This window comes from Sesamum indicum, linkage group LG5 (genome assembly GCF_026168435.1).
Source record: "Sesamum indicum cultivar Baizhima isolate 11 linkage group LG5, ASM2616843v1, whole genome shotgun sequence".
NCBI lineage: Eukaryota > Viridiplantae > Streptophyta > Magnoliopsida > Lamiales > Pedaliaceae > Sesamum > Sesamum indicum.
This window is the reverse complement of record NC_142661.1, coordinates 19,580,419-19,595,802: the sequence shown is the minus strand read 5'-3', so window position 1 is coordinate 19,595,802 and position 15,384 is coordinate 19,580,419. Positions and strand designations below refer to the sequence as shown.

Below are 15,384 nucleotides of genomic sequence, written 5' to 3'. Positions count from 1 at the left end.
ATGACAAATAATTGTGTAAATTTTTAAATTAAAACATTATATATGTACATTCATGTTAGTCGAATGTTAATATAGATATATAGCTGCAATAATTATTTCTAATCATATAATTTATAATATTTTGAATTTATATTTTTTATCAAATATAATATCAATAATAATTTCATTTTATTTAATTATAATAATTTATTATTAAATATTGAAGTACTTTGTTTATTTTTAATATTAAAAAAATTAAATAGCAAAAAGCCTCTTTAAATCATAGTGTGTGTGTGTGTGAGAGAGAGAGAGAGAGAGAGAGGGAGGGAGAGGAGAGTGTGTGTGCGTGTGGGGGACAAATATGTATAAAATCCCCCTATATTTTAAAAATTAGCAAAAAAAATCTTTCTATTTAGAAAATAAGCTAAAAACTCCCTCTTATTTTGTAAAACTCAACAAAAAACCCACATTCTGTTAACAACTAACGGGAAGTGGCAGAGACGCGCGTCTAGTGCATTTGGTTGTCCTTTCTCTACAGTTTAGGTCCATATTTTTTGTCACTTTGAGCTAAAATACTTCTTTATTTTGAAATCTTATAAGCTTTTTAAAAAAAATTATCCAAACAAATATTGAGAGCTTATAAGCTCTCAAACATTTTATAAGATATTTTGAAAAACTTATAAGTTTAGCCAAACACCCACTTAAGCTTAACTTACATTTGATTCAAACTGATTTTTATTATTAATCAAATCAAACTTAAATGTAATTTTTTAAATTCGATAATAAATCAAATAATTTAAAATAATAATACATTGAACTCGATCTGATAAATTTACAGCTCTAACTTACATAAGTTGCAATAAATTGATCTTGTGGGTTGGATTGAGTTGTATATAAATAGGTGAGGTCAAATCACCAACAGAATCCTCGTTCTTTTAGCTCAGCTCGACATCCATAAAGTAGCAATGATAAATTACTATAGAAAGGTAGGCAATCTCGTACACGGCTAGTACAATATTTGGGCATGGGCCATTCTTTTATTATTACAGCAAACATGCAAACAAGCTGAAAAGAAAGAAAACAAACATCCCTAGAGATTAAATATCACACGTGCCATATATCATTATTTTAAATTAACTTTCAGTTTTTCTTAACCTCACCAATTTTGTTCTCCAAGTCTTTGACAAAGCGATTGAAATTTGCGACGGATGAGCCATCCGTCGCCATTGCATCTTCTAACATTTTCCTCACCTTCTTCACTTGCTCTCTGATCTCCTCCGACTTCTGTCCAGCCATCAAATAATTAATTTTTTCGGAAACCCCTTCTTTTGATAATGTTGATTTCAGATCAATTCCAATCTTCAGATCGCTCACCACTAATTTTCTATTAGTAAATTGATCCGTCAGCAAAGGGTAACAAATCAACGGAACACAAGATCGTATACTTTCTAAGATCGAGTTCCATCCACAGTGGGTTAGAAACCCTCCAACAGCCGGATGTGAAATGACTTCCACCTGTCGGCACCACCCCACGACCAACCCTCGACCCTTGACCTGGTCTTCAAACCCAACGGGGAGGATATCCGTCTCGTTGGAGCTGACTATATCGGGTCGGAGCACCCAAATAAAGTTGACCCCACTAAGTAATAGCCCATTGGCCACCTCATGAATTTCATGCTTAGTAGTGTGAGCATAGCTCCCGAATGAAACGTACAAAACTGAACCGTGGGGCTTGGTGTTGAGCCATTGGGTGCAGTCGGACTCGGACCACAGGCTCGTGGAGATGCAGCTCTTGGTGAAGCCCGGGGCAAAAATCGGGCCGATGGAGTAGAAAGGCTGGTATTGCTGTAGAGCTGAGATTGTGTCCTCTTCAAATTCTTGAATTGTATTGCAAATTATGAAGTCAGCTTTCTTCACGTCTTCAAAACATTTGTAAATGATTTGGTGCGCTATTGTTGATATGTCGTCTTTGTCCTGGAAATAGGACATTAAATCCCTCGGCATTATGGATTTTACTCCCGGTATATAGTCGATGGCATCTGTGCGATTTTCTGTTCCAAGTCACAAAACTAATTAGTTCTAGCAATCCAAATACATTTTAGTATATATCAATAGAAAGTTATTAATATAACAAATTAATTAAAAGACATGTAGCTATTTATATATTAAAAGGAAAAAATGCAAACAACTCCCTTATAATATTACAAATGAGTAAATTATCTCCTTATGCAAAAAAAAAATAAAAAAATAGCAAGTTACCTCTTTGTATTTTAAAAAATGCAACGATTTACCCCTTTGTGTGATGAGTCAATTTACCTCCTTAAATGGGGTGTCACTGTGTGAGTGTAATTATTCATTTACTTGATTTTCATGTTAGCAATCATGATCAAGAAAAGGGTCTTAGGCTCCAAATTGAATTTTTTATTTCAAAATTTATTGTATCTTCTGTTCCGTTCAATATATACACACTATGTGTATAAAAATGATATTATGTATTTAATTTTTTTTTATATACATAATATGTGTATGTTAAATGGAGTAGAAAATGCAACCGGCACAAAGATAATGGTCCTCTTACCACTGGAAGCAAAATGGCCATTCTTCCTGAGTAGGTCGACGTGATAATACAAAGTGAGAACAAGTGCTGGCTCAGTAAAGAAAGAAATGTTAACAAGATCATACTTGTCCGCAATCACAGACCCCCACACGTAGAAAGTATCAACAATTATGCTATTGATCGTGCTATCCTCCCTCACCAAATTCCGCACTATTTCATCCACATGCGCCGAGAAAACATGGAGAATCCCCTCAAAGAACTCGTCATGGTTCAGCGACCGGTCGAACCCTACAGGGAAACCATCGGGAACAGTGGCGTAGCGTATGTCGAGCCCGGATTTACGTGCTTCGGAGAATAAATCATGGTCGACGGGCCGGCCTTTGGCTTTGGAGATCTGGTGGTGGATTGATTCCGTGTTGATGAAGGTGATTGTGAAGCCATTTGATGCTAGTTTTATGGCTAGGTTTGTGAAGGGGATTACATGGCCTTGAAGAGGGTATGGGAACATTATTGCATGAGGTTTTTGTTTATGAATCTCTTTCATTTTTTGTTTTTTTTTTTAAAAAAAAAAAAGATGGAAGAGAAGAGGAAGTTATAGCTAGAGAATGTGAAGTATATATATGAACTATATATGTAAGATGGAGGGTGGAGGATTTTTTTCAGACACACATGAAGATATATAGGAGCTAGAAAGTTAATTTGAGTTTTAGGTTTCACGTTGACAGCCTAATAATTCAAGTTGTGTAGTGTGGATGTGTGATTGAATTAATGGTGTTAACCAATGTGGGTGCTAATTGCTGTGTGCTGATTGTGGCATTTGCCATATTACACAAAAAGATACGCTTTTGTACTCCTTAAAATGTCCAAAGTATCTAAGTACGTAGCACTTAGGATTCGTATTTGTTTTTTTGGAGACGGGTCGAATTGGGCTGATTGAACCGTCAATGACCCAAAACTCTTGGCCCTTGGGAGGATGACATGTGGCATTATCCAGGAGATCTAGCATGGTTTCCCTATATTGGGTGCCCACTATAAATAGCTTTCGATTCAGTATTCAAGTGTAATAATATTATTTAGATATTTTGTTAATTTTGCTTGAGTCATAGATCTTTAGACTGCTGTTGACTTAATTATCAGAGTGTTTTTGTCGGGGATGATTGCGACACCTCTATTATTGATTTTAGGCTTATTAATTAGACATGATATGGAGGGATTCCTTTGACAACAACCTTGACCCTGAGAGACCTCGATTACCAAATTGATAACGCAAATCATAGTAATCCAAATTGACATGCCATAAAGTATGTTAGCATCAAATAATTATTCCTAGTATTTAAAATGGATTTTTAGATAAACGCGCAAGTGTTAAAAGTAATGGCCCCACCCAACCTTTCCTATATGCTAATCATATCTTTCCTTTCAAATTCTCCGGAAGTCGAGTTAACCATCCACACAAAATTTTAATTTAAATTGAATTTTATCGAATTTAAATTAATTATATAATAAGTACAATATATTTATTATATGATTAATATATAATTTAAAAAAATATTAATTATATAACAAGTATATGACACTTATTTCATAATTAATTTGATTTATACGAACTTTCTCTGTAAAAACTACAAACCCTAATCTACTCCTTTTCTAGTTAAGACAAAAAAAAGTGCATTTTCTATTATGATAAGGCAAGATAGTGTAAATTGTGAACCCAACATTTTTAACTAATGATACTTAATATCCATCTTAGTATGATAATTAGGTTGTTGTTTATGAACAAGTTTGAAGTCATACGTTCAAATTTTACTAAATATGTTGATATTTGTATCACATCATGTAAGTTTATTATAATTGTATCTCAATTTATTATAATATGAATTTATTGATCAATGTAATGCTCAATTTATTGATATTCATATAATTATATAACCACTAATTTTATATATATTTAAAGGGAAAAAACAAAAGAAGAAGAAGATACATATTGCCCGCCCTCGGCAGAGAGTAAGAAAATTAAACTGAGAAACGCATTTATACTTCATTGGTTCAGCTGTTCCAAATGACGATCCCTTTCAAGAAAAGACTGCTCCTTAGTGCTTGACCGTTACTGGATGCCCTGACCTCTCGCTAAGCTGACCGACTTTTACTTTATTCCCCGTCTTCAATGTCCAATCACTTAATACTACAGACAAAATAAATCACAATTCATTCCCCTCACCATATACGAATCTAATTCACAAACAAATAAGAATATCTCCCATATCTATGATTCACTTGTAATAATATTTAGGGTATATTGCAACATGTTTTTCTAAAATTTGTAATGATTATTATTTAAAAAATTATAAATATTCTCCAAGAATTAACAATTATCAAATAAATCTTTCTTCATGACAGTGCATTGTAGGAGATATTTACTAACGATCTTTAATATCAAAAGAGTATTTATAATTTTTTAAATAATAAAAAAATATTTTTAATTATAACAAATGTTATAAAAACCCATTGTAATTTATGATAATATTTATCCTTCACAAAGTTCAAAGTTCAAATTTCATACACATAGAACACCGACTTCTCTGCCAGAGTATATACTGCAATACCATCAAGAGAATCTGTCATCAGAAGGAGAAGAGAAACTGAAAACAATGAAAATTCTCTGTGCTTCGTGTGGTTTTACCCACTATCCTGAACTATTTGACATGTTCTTTTAGATTTTTACTTAATTGATGGACACCACCGTAATCGCATGTCAATGGAAATGTTCTGCTATTTAGAGTAAGTCAAAGCAAATATACATCAATGTATCATCTTCGGTGCAAGAAGCTGGTTTAAAATCTATAAGGAATTTTTTGGATTTGAAATTTGTACAGAGCAAAAGAACTTGATTAAATAACATAGAGCATTATGCGTGCCCCTGATTCCTAAACTCTGCAAATGTTATGGACCCTTTTGCAGTGGCACATGACCCTAACTACATAAGCTCAGATTACACCAACTATATCTGTCTCCAAGTTCTCTCACATGATTTTAGACTTCACTGCCGATTTTGAAATCTGAGAAGGAAGCAGTTTGGCGGGCTTCAGCTGTTGATGCAGGCTCTTTCTTGTCCAAGCCAAAGAACGAGCAACTTTGAAACGCGTCCACACTGTTTGCTATCAGGCGGTTCAAACCACTAAGGCTGTCGCTAAGGATTAGATCATTGCTATGGTATCTACATGAGGGTATGTCCAAATCTAACGGTCCTAAAGAGTCAGGCTGTAGCATGGAAAAATTAGAATTAGTCATAAGCACCAACAAGTCACAGAAACCTCAGGATGATCACTGAAGTATAGTTATCACAAAAGATTTGAAAAAATTAGCTGATAAGCAGTCAAGAGCGTCCTATCAAATAAACATGGCTAAATATCGACCAAAAAAGGGAAATGTGCACTTGGAAAAACTTACCCAATATATATCAGTAAGCCCACCAAAATCCTTAGTAGAGTTTTCTGAAGGATGATCAGACATGCCGTCATCCATAAGGTCTCCACAAGCAAGATCGCTGCTTGTCACCTTCTCCATTTCAGGCAACTCCTGGAGGAAAATAAGAACAATAGTTTTACCATGAAATCTTAGAAGAAATATTGTTGCTAATAGTTTGGTTGCTATTGCAAAAGCAAACCTCAACTACCTCATGAGATGCTGAAGGACTTGGCACAGTAGCTTGTTTACAGGCATCCATTGTATCATTCATCGACACATCCTGTTCTTTATTACAGAAAGCACCAGTTTTCTGGAACGCAAAGGCATCGCATGTTTCTTCACCATCCCAGATGGAAGGTGCATGAGATGCAAGCCCCTGCTGTAAGTCAACTTTATTTTGATGTTTGTAAATGTGAGCAGCAATTGCAGCATCAAAAGAGTCGCAACTAAATGGCATCTGCTGGAAACAGTTTGAACCAAGAGGCATTGGAAACTCAGTGCAGTTGACATCTGTGCTCTGTGTTGATTCAGAAAGCAGATCACCCACACTTATGTTGGTAAGACTATCAGCCCACTCCCCAGTGGACAATGCTATATTCTTCTGCAGGGAAAACAGACTTCAGAATAAGGGAAGCTACCATGATGGTTTGCTTACAGGAAGTAAAGATGAAAAATAATAATTCAATAAATTTTTTTTCCTATGGCAGCATATAACAATCTAGGGGTTGGTTTTACCGAGTTCAACTTCAATCATTGGCAATTGCACAAGGCAGGCAAATTTTATCATTCTTAATTCAGCTCATGCACCACAAACGACCAACATAATATCAAGGATTTCTATTTGTTTCTTTAAACATATTTCACCAGAGGCAGAAAATACATTTTAGCAGTTTCTGCAAGCAATCTGCCCAATGACAGTTGTTTTAGAAATAAAGAGATCAACACCTCCAATACAGCACACAAATAGAATGTGAATGAACTAAATTTGAAAAAGAAAAAACATGCTAATGATAAAAAGAGAGAATGGTCTATAAGCTAAGTCACAAAGTAAGAAAGAGGGATTAATATACAGATTCCAGTTTAATTTGTTAAGGTTCTTTCTTCTGATTCCACTCTCTTGGCGGACACTGGCACAAGTCTCAACCCATTTAAAGAGAGCAGAACTCCAACATGAAGTGCAAAAAGATAAAAAGACATGGCAGAAAGCAAACTGGTAAAGAGGATATATAAAGTGTAAAGGGCATAAAGCAAGCATTCATGAGTTAGTTAATGTAGTATCCTCATCCAAGGACTATTAGGAAGAGTCACTGGAGATGAATCAACCCAGAGAAAGAAGGGAGCCCATCGAGGTTATACGAAAGATTGACTTCAGATACTGGGAAAAGTTATTCTCGAGCTGAGTGAGTTAACAGAAACATAAACCACTAAAGTTACTAAAAGATGAGCTTACAAAAATATGTATCAAATTAATATGCATATATGTGATAAAGTTAAGGTGTTTCCATCCAGTCCTAATAAATAATCCAAGTTAATGCAATAAAGCAAATAAAGTTGAAGACAAACCATGTTTTCAACTTGTCTCGTGACTGCTAAATCTCCACTCTCTTCTCTGAGTGATGATAAACCTGCAGTGCTATCTTGAAATCTTGAAGTATTGATTTTGGAAACAGAGACACCACACTCAACTGTTGTAATTGGAGTCCGTGTAGACGAGGGAGACAGAGTGATAAGTTTTTCAGCAGAGACAAGCTGGTCACCAAGAGGACTGTTTGGGTTCTCAGCCTCAGCATTCTGCTCTGGTGCTATGTTAATGTTCAAATTTTGCTCTTTGATATTGGCACAAGAAAGTGCTTGAGCAGTCGCAGATTCAACCTCAGCTTTTGAAAACCAGCCATACCTTAAATAAGAAATAAATCTGTTATACTATGCTCAGTCTGCTAACACAATTCTTCAGATAGAAAGGGATATAAGAATAGAACCTGAGGCGGAAAATTGGAGGGCTTCCAATTAGGTAATATACATCTGCTGCACAAAGAGGAGAGTCCTTAGTCCATTTCTGATATCCCACCAGGTTTTCCCTCTGTGCCCAGTAAGGAAAAAGCATTAACTCTTTAGATAAAGAGCTTGAGTTGCCCCATTTGCGATTGAGATGTTCCAATATAGATGATAGTTTCTTTCGTGTACTCAAAGTCAACTCCAGATGTGGATTATGATTATCCTGCCAAAATGAATAGAAGTTCAGTACATTCTTAGTTATTTCTACAGTCAAACAACAAAACCACTTGGAAACATCATTAGATTTCAACATACCATTTCTAAGGCTTTTCGAGTACATTCATCAATTGGGAACAACTGGAGTTTAAGTTTTGCTGAATTATGTATATTATTCTCATTGAACATGCTTTGTGAAGATGCATGTAAAGATTGAACCACTTTACCAACAAGCTGCGAACCATCATGGCCTGAAAATATGAGAAAAACCAGGTTTTCAATTTCAAGTTAATTTCTCATTGATTCACACAGCAGTCCTGCTCTCACAAAATTGAAGAGTGGTGATTCACCTGGTGTTTCCTGAACATTGTCAATCTCTTTGTCAGTGTCAACTCGCTCCAAATGTTCAGCAGCATCAGCAACCAAAGAAACCCCAGCGATGGCAGCCTTCTCCCATCTTTTATATGCAGCTGTTGATGCAAGGCCTACAGAAGAGGATCTGATTAGTAACACCACAGTGATCAACAATGAATAATTTAAGAAATAGAAGTTTGACGCTTCATCATGCTTATGGACACTAGTGATGCATGCAAATAACAAAAGCAAAAATCTACACAAAGAAAACTAGAAAACAAAGATCCAGAAACAAGAATACTGCTACACAGCAAACCAACAACTCCAAATGCAAATCCTACAGATTGTTTATCCTTATAAACTAAGGTAAGAGATGCCAGATAAAGATCTACAAGATCAAATGCCAAAAGCATAAAGGGTGTTATTGTAACATGCATAATCACCCTCCTATAGCCATACTTGCTAACACAAAATGCGGATAAGCTGAAGACAAAGATGCTAGAGTGGTCCTTAAATGTGTAGCCACAAATAGTAACCACTATCTCCCTCTTACATTTGCAAATGCATTTTGAGAATCCCAACCAAACTTCCAGATCTGAATATATTAATATTCGGTGTGGAAATACAATAATGCATACACACAATATTAACGAGGCATTGCAAATCTGGTACAATCAAGCAACTGGAACACAATTATTCAACATAAGTGAAGCAGAGGATGGAAAGAAATGTCTAAGTGAACAGTACACAAGGAATTGAACTATATGATGCACCCGAAGTCCCCAAAATATGCAGCAACAAAAATGATAGAAGTAGCTTCTTTGTCAAATTGTTTTCTCAACCTGTTTTAAGGACACAGGGGGATTGTGTCCATCTAATCATATTCTAAGCAATTTATATATGCATCTCGTTGTAATATGACTGCATATCCAGTATCTCCTTTATCACATCAATGACTCATGGATTAGATGAAGAAGAATTGAATCTTCCTATGTTGCAGAAAGCCTTCATTACCTTCATTTCATTTAACAACTGGCACGATATAGATTGAGGTTAGATAACCAATGTACACAAACTAAAGATAACCTTTGAATTAATTAAATAAAGTACTATTAAACATTATCAAGGCCAGGAAAGGGCACTGAGGCACTATGAATCGAGAATATCAGAAAACTATCTTCAGCAGCGGCAGCACCCACTGAACTTTATGTTTGAACAATTAACCAACCAACTACAGTTCCATGCATGATGACTTTCTGGTGGATAAAAACAGCAATATAAGACCAAAAAAATGATCCAATTGAAATCATAGACAACAGAAGCAATAGGTGCTACAAGATGCATGCATCTCAAAACTGATGAAAAAGCAGAAAAGGATTATAGACGGACAAAGTGATGGCACAACCCTGATCCAATATTTTTATTCAAAGTATACCTGTTTTCCGCCGATGTTTTGCTGTTTTCATAGAAGCTGGGTCTACTTTGCAGTTGGTACGACTCATTCCTATATTTATATGGCGCTTGAATAGAGCACCTTTTCCAGTTCCGACTTTCTGGATGTTCTGGCTGTCCACAAGAACCATTTTTACTGCGCGGTTGTCATGACCTGATGCTCTGACCTGATTTCCAGCAGGAATGTTTGGAATAGAAGAATTATTCTCTCCAGTAGATAGTCGTTTTTTGATGTTCTTTTTCCGATCTTTCAACAGTTGGTTCTCCTTCATGACAAAGAAATAACGAGTCCAATAAGATCCAAATTATTTCTCTTGACAGATAAGAATCCAGGAATCTGAAACTAACCAGAGTCTCTACAAATATCTTAAATCTTCGAGGTTTTAAGTGAAGCTTAGAGGCTTTGCAGCTGTACTTTTCCAGTAATGACCACCTGCAACCAAGTACATTAGATAGGAGACTGAGAATTAGAAAAAAGAATCCCTCATGCAACCAAAAGAAGATCTACTTGTAAATAAAACCAAATGAAGTTCACAAGTAGAAAGTCATATGTATCAAGGTAAAGATTCAAAGACCCAAAAATCCAATCTAAAAGAGAAAAGAAAGCGACAACGGAAGAGTACAAACCAATAATCAGCATGCAAATAAATCCATGGACACTGATCAAAAGTACAAAACATACAAATGCTTATAGCAGCACAGTTACCACTGCACTGAATACAAACATCATACACCAACCTCTGCAGTTTATTGATCTCACAAAACAACAGATACAACAGCTCCTTCAACTAATCCTTGACGCCTATGTTCCTTTCATTTTCCAAACAAGCAGGAAATTATTATGCAAAAACTACCTAACTGGCACCTAATTGACCAATACATTTCTACTTAAGAAATAAATTAAACATACTTCCGATGTGAGGTGACACAGGTAAGAGAAAAAGCATTTGAAACTTTGTTATAAACATAAACATCTAATCTGAACAGAATATCTCTAAAAGTTAATAGCTACCATCGAAGCATAGCAGCATTTGTGTCTTTTGAGTTTTTGGCATCAAGACAAAGTTCTGGCCCCAGCAACTTGTTCATTCGTCTTACAAGCCGATAGTAGTAATGCCTAACCTGAATGCCAAATATAATGAGAAGCACATTAGAATTGACAAGGAAAGAATTGAGTAAGAAGTCAGCCATGTCATTTCATGAAAATCACCTGATCCTTGTTTTTGCTCTGGACACGGCAAGTGATTTTCTCAAAATTCTGCCAGAAAAAGCATTCTCACTGTCAGTATATATACATTGATGCAAAAGCACATTTCTTTCCAAATGAACATCTGCGGAAAAGGTAGCAGATTTGCCTTGCCAACTTGCCGTAGAGCAGCAAAAAAACTTTCTTCCTCCTGACGAGTCCAAGCAGCCCATTGCCTTGTTTGTTTTTTCACTATGTAGGAGTAAAACCAATCAGCATATGTGTGTATATATATCTATACATATATATACTACCAGTAATTGGATATCTAATAAAGTAAAGGATCAAAGAATACCAGGCATCTGTGGAGCAGCATGCTCTTGTGAGAATGAGGGCACACTAGAACCCCCATCCTTATTCCCAAGATTCTCTGAGCCAAGGCAAAGCTCACAGTCTAATGAAACCTGCGATACCATTTGTATGTTTTTTTCATCACATACGTGTTACACCATGCATTCTTCGATCACTATGTCTCAATTGGCACTTCTAATAGCTCGTATCTTGCGTCAAGACAGAATGCCTGGTCAAAACAAGGAGAAGATGGTTAAGGAATTTAATAGAAAACATTTTAAGGATTGATGAAATTGTAAAAGTAAAATGTTCAATCTGCATAGATATACAAACAAGAATGCCTAATAATATGAGTCAATAGATTGAAGAATAAACAACTCTCAGAACTCCAAGCACCATCAATTACAGCTCTATCAATGCAAGGCAGAAGTAAGAACTTTTTTACAGGAACCCTAGCTCAAGTAACACAACAACCTCGACTTGGAGTAAAGAGTTAAATAATTTCAACTGATGCAAACAGATTCCATAAATTCCCATACCAAATTGAAATACCCAAGGCACATCAGAATTACGAAGAAAACATCAGAACTGAAAAAAAAAACAAGTAAGATCATTTGTTCAAACAGCACATAGGGTTCCCCAGCATTATAATCCAAAAAATCAAGCACCAGAACACAATTTTTAAGCAGAATAATTCCCATAAAAAGGAATCGAGAAACAATTAGAGCTTCATCTTAGAAATTCAAAACAAACCCTACTCACCAATTGAATTCACAAACCTGTCTGGCCAAATTATAGAATCAACAAAAAACCCTAAGATCTATCACCCCAAAAAATTGAAGTCAGAGACACAAAAATCCATTCCCCCACCCCTCCTCAACGAGTATTATACATGGAGAGAGAAAAACAAACAGGAATCATGGGAGAATGCATACCAGCATCAAAAATCAAAACAGAGAAAAGATTGAAAAGCAACAACAAAGGCAGAAACGATAAGGAAAAAAAAAGGAGAAAAAGAAAAAGAAATTAAAATTAGCGACTTAACTCAGAGATGAATAACTTGAAGTGCAGTTAAAGTTTAAAATAATGCAAATAAATTGAGAAAAAGAAAAAGAGAATAAATGAGAGAGAGAGAGACACACACACACACACCACCTGTTTGATGGATTTTCTTTTACTTTTCTTATTTTATGGTTAATACTTCTTCACAACCTTATATAGACTTATTTGGGGATAAGTCTATGATGCATAAACATTTTTATTATTATTATTATATCCTATAAATCTATTCTCAAATTATCATTATTATATAAATACAAAACTCATCCACACAACTCAGCATATTAAAATCCTAACAATAATCATAATAATAATAAAAGGAACACCAAGTTGATGATTTTACTATATCTTAAATCAATATAATACACTTCAATCCAGAAATCACTCAGGAAATTGACTTTAAATTATTACTAAACTATTATAAACATTTTCTTTTGGCATCGTAGTATCATATCTTTTGCAAGAAATTAATTAATAATATCTAAACAGAAATATTACATAAAAGTAAAATAAAAATAGCGAAATCATGACGACTAGTTACATTGCAATGGAAATAAAAATTATACAAATAATATAGTACTAATTAATTCGAAATAAGATACTTATGTCCTCTATTTAATTAGAAATTATGTAATAGAATTGTCATCTTTCCAATATTATATGGCACAAAAGGCAATTTGCTTGACCAAAAAGGGATCACGTTCATGGCCCTCTATGCCTTATAATATATTCACTTCCACCCCTATTTAGGTTCTTAAATATTTAAATTTTTTGTTTACTAAGAAATAAAAATCTTACCTATTTCTCTCATATTTGAATAATTTTGTTTTGACCAATTTCACTTCCAAAAATCAAATTTCATATATGAATCATCCCATTGTATTGTTCAACTTACAATTTGAATTTAATTTTCTGACTTAGACACGTATATAAATCATCCCATTGTATTATCTTTTTTAATAGTTCAAATATTATCATTTTCTCTTCCCATTGCGTGAAATTTTGGAATCTTTATATCCAAATGATTTATATTAACCCGACACAACCCATTTACAATCCAACCCAATTTGAACCCGTTCATTCAGACCCAACCCAAACTCGACCTAACCCGCCCATTTGCCACCTCCAACCAGAACAATAACAACGACAACAAGAAGAAACCTAGTCAGTGAAATTAAAAATCTTATGAACAACAAACCATAATTTATAGTGAAGTTTCACAATTTTTTTTCTAAAAACATATCATTCACCAATATATCAAGTTTAATTAGTCAAATTAAAAATCTATGTGAAAAAAATATAAATATGTTGAAATATTTTAAAAAGCGATAGAAATAATTCAATTATATTAATATTATAAACTTGCAAACTAGGTATATATTATAGTAATGGGATGTAGTAAGATATAAATCGCAAAGTGATAGAAACAGACGACTTAATAATAATAAAAATAAAAACAAAACAAAGTATTTTTGGAATACGGAGAAGATAACTCATCTATAAAATCAAATATGACAGCGACCTTGTTATTACAAATGATTTTCAAATAAATCTCATGATTGTTAATATATCAACCAAAAAATATATTCAACGAGGATGGATGACCATTTGAGAAGTTCTCCTGTTACGCGTCCTCAAAAAAAATATATATATATATACATTCATATACATATGCATGATTTATGAGACAAAGACATGGTTGCTATAATTTCATATATTTCTAACACAACAGTAATTATAGTAAGATTAAGAACAATAACAACAACAACGATAATAATTTAGCATCTACAACAGTTATGAACACATAATATTCAACAATTGAAAATTATTATATGCATGTACAATTTAAACAAATGAAATAAATAACAAAATGTTTCAAATAATTAATTGGTGACCACAATTAGAATTATAAACAAAAGCAACTAAAATTTAAATTAAGGGCTTTTAACTAATGGTTGGAACAAAAAACTGATAATCAATCTACAAGAAGTAATAAAAATGAAAATCTTAATTAGTACTTTATTAAAAAAAAAAGAAATATTTTTTGTATCCATCCTTCAAATCAATAAACACTAAAACAATAATTATATATTATTAAATATTAATCTAAAAAGTTGGTTATATTTGACAAAATAATTCCACTAAAATTTAGAATGTAAAAACATCTATCAGTGCTAGAACATAACAAGTAGATCTCAACAAGTTAATCTTCTTCTTATCAATTATTTGTAGGGTTTACACAAAGATTAAGCAAATAATTCTAGAAATAAGTAATTGATTACCTTGTTGATATCTCGTCGTCATTGGCATTGATCTGCTATGAAATTCGTATCTCGATAAACGTTGATTCAACCTCCGTAGAATCTTTTATAGAATGAATTAATTCTTGATGAAAAGTGAATAATTTCACCATGAAAATTCATGTCGCTTGATGGATTATCGGAAGAATAGATCATTAATATACAAATTCAAAATGATGTTAAAATGAGAGAACGAATCGCATAAAAAATGAATGATTCAAAACCCATTGCTACAGATCTTACGAAAAGAGAGAAGAAATGTGAAAATTAAATCAATCTCAAAAAATATCTTTCATTTAATAGTTACACGCGTTTTATTTTATTATATAGACAAAAAATATTCAAAAAGGGAAAGTCCCAATTAAGCGTGTAACGCCATTCCTTATGACCATTAAACTCGTGCCACTTCTCGAAGACTCAAAATTTATATGTCTACATGTATGTACACACGCACTGCGGTAATTTTTTTC

The 15,384-nt window shown here is 33.9% G+C and overlaps 2 protein-coding genes across 6 annotated transcripts; both read right to left on the bottom strand.

Moving 5' to 3' along the window:
* Positions 1-973: 973 nt before the first annotated feature.
* Positions 974-3,080, bottom strand: LOC105161368 (UDP-Glycosyltransferase superfamily protein). Its single transcript, XM_011079025.3, has 2 exons — positions 2,558-3,080; positions 974-2,030 (listed from the first exon to the last, which is right to left on the bottom strand). The coding sequence occupies exons 1-2, from the start codon at positions 3,078-3,080 to the stop codon at positions 1,120-1,122; spliced, it is 1,434 nt and encodes a 477-aa protein (XP_011077327.1). The 3' UTR covers positions 974-1,119.
* Positions 3,081-5,288: 2,208 nt separating this feature from the next.
* Positions 5,289-12,820, bottom strand: TKI1 (TSL-kinase interacting protein 1). Of its 5 annotated transcripts, none has more exons than XM_088880751.1 (14): positions 12,711-12,820; positions 11,560-11,784; positions 11,374-11,456; positions 11,229-11,276; positions 11,031-11,140; positions 10,367-10,451; positions 10,002-10,284; positions 8,563-8,697; positions 8,312-8,463; positions 7,981-8,219; positions 7,565-7,898; positions 6,210-6,602; positions 5,984-6,112; positions 5,289-5,794 (listed from the first exon to the last, which is right to left on the bottom strand). In XM_088880751.1, exons 2-14 carry the CDS (start codon positions 11,678-11,680, stop codon positions 5,567-5,569), a joined length of 2,340 nt encoding a protein of 779 aa, XP_088736877.1. In that variant the 5' UTR covers positions 11,681-11,784; positions 12,711-12,820; the 3' UTR covers positions 5,289-5,566. The 5 variants fall into 5 exon arrangements, with proteins under 5 accessions (XP_088736877.1, XP_088736875.1, XP_088736876.1 ...); XM_088880749.1 differs by having other exon boundaries at positions 12,601-12,728; XM_088880750.1 differs by lacking the exon at positions 12,711-12,820 and adding an exon at positions 12,491-12,608.
* Positions 12,821-15,384: the final 2,564 nt, after the last annotated feature.

Coding starts and splice junctions, on each gene's coding strand:
- LOC105161368 (XM_011079025.3), bottom strand. CDS start 3,080: ATGAAAGAGATTCATAAACAAAAACCTCATGCAATAATGTTCCCATAC. Junction 2,031..2,557: donor TGGCCATTTTGCTTCCAGTG/GTAAGAGGACCA, acceptor GACTTGGAACAG/AAAATCGCACAGATGCCATC.
- TKI1 (XM_088880751.1), bottom strand. CDS start 11,680: ATGGTATCGCAGGTTTCATTAGACTGTGAGCTTTGCCTTGGCTCAGAG. Junction 11,457..11,559: donor TGCTGCTCCACAGATGCCTG/GTATTCTTTGAT, acceptor ACTCCTACATAG/TGAAAAAACAAACAAGGCAA. Junction 5,795..5,983: donor GGCTTACTGATATATATTGG/GTAAGTTTTTCC, acceptor TCCATGCTACAG/CCTGACTCTTTAGGACCGTT.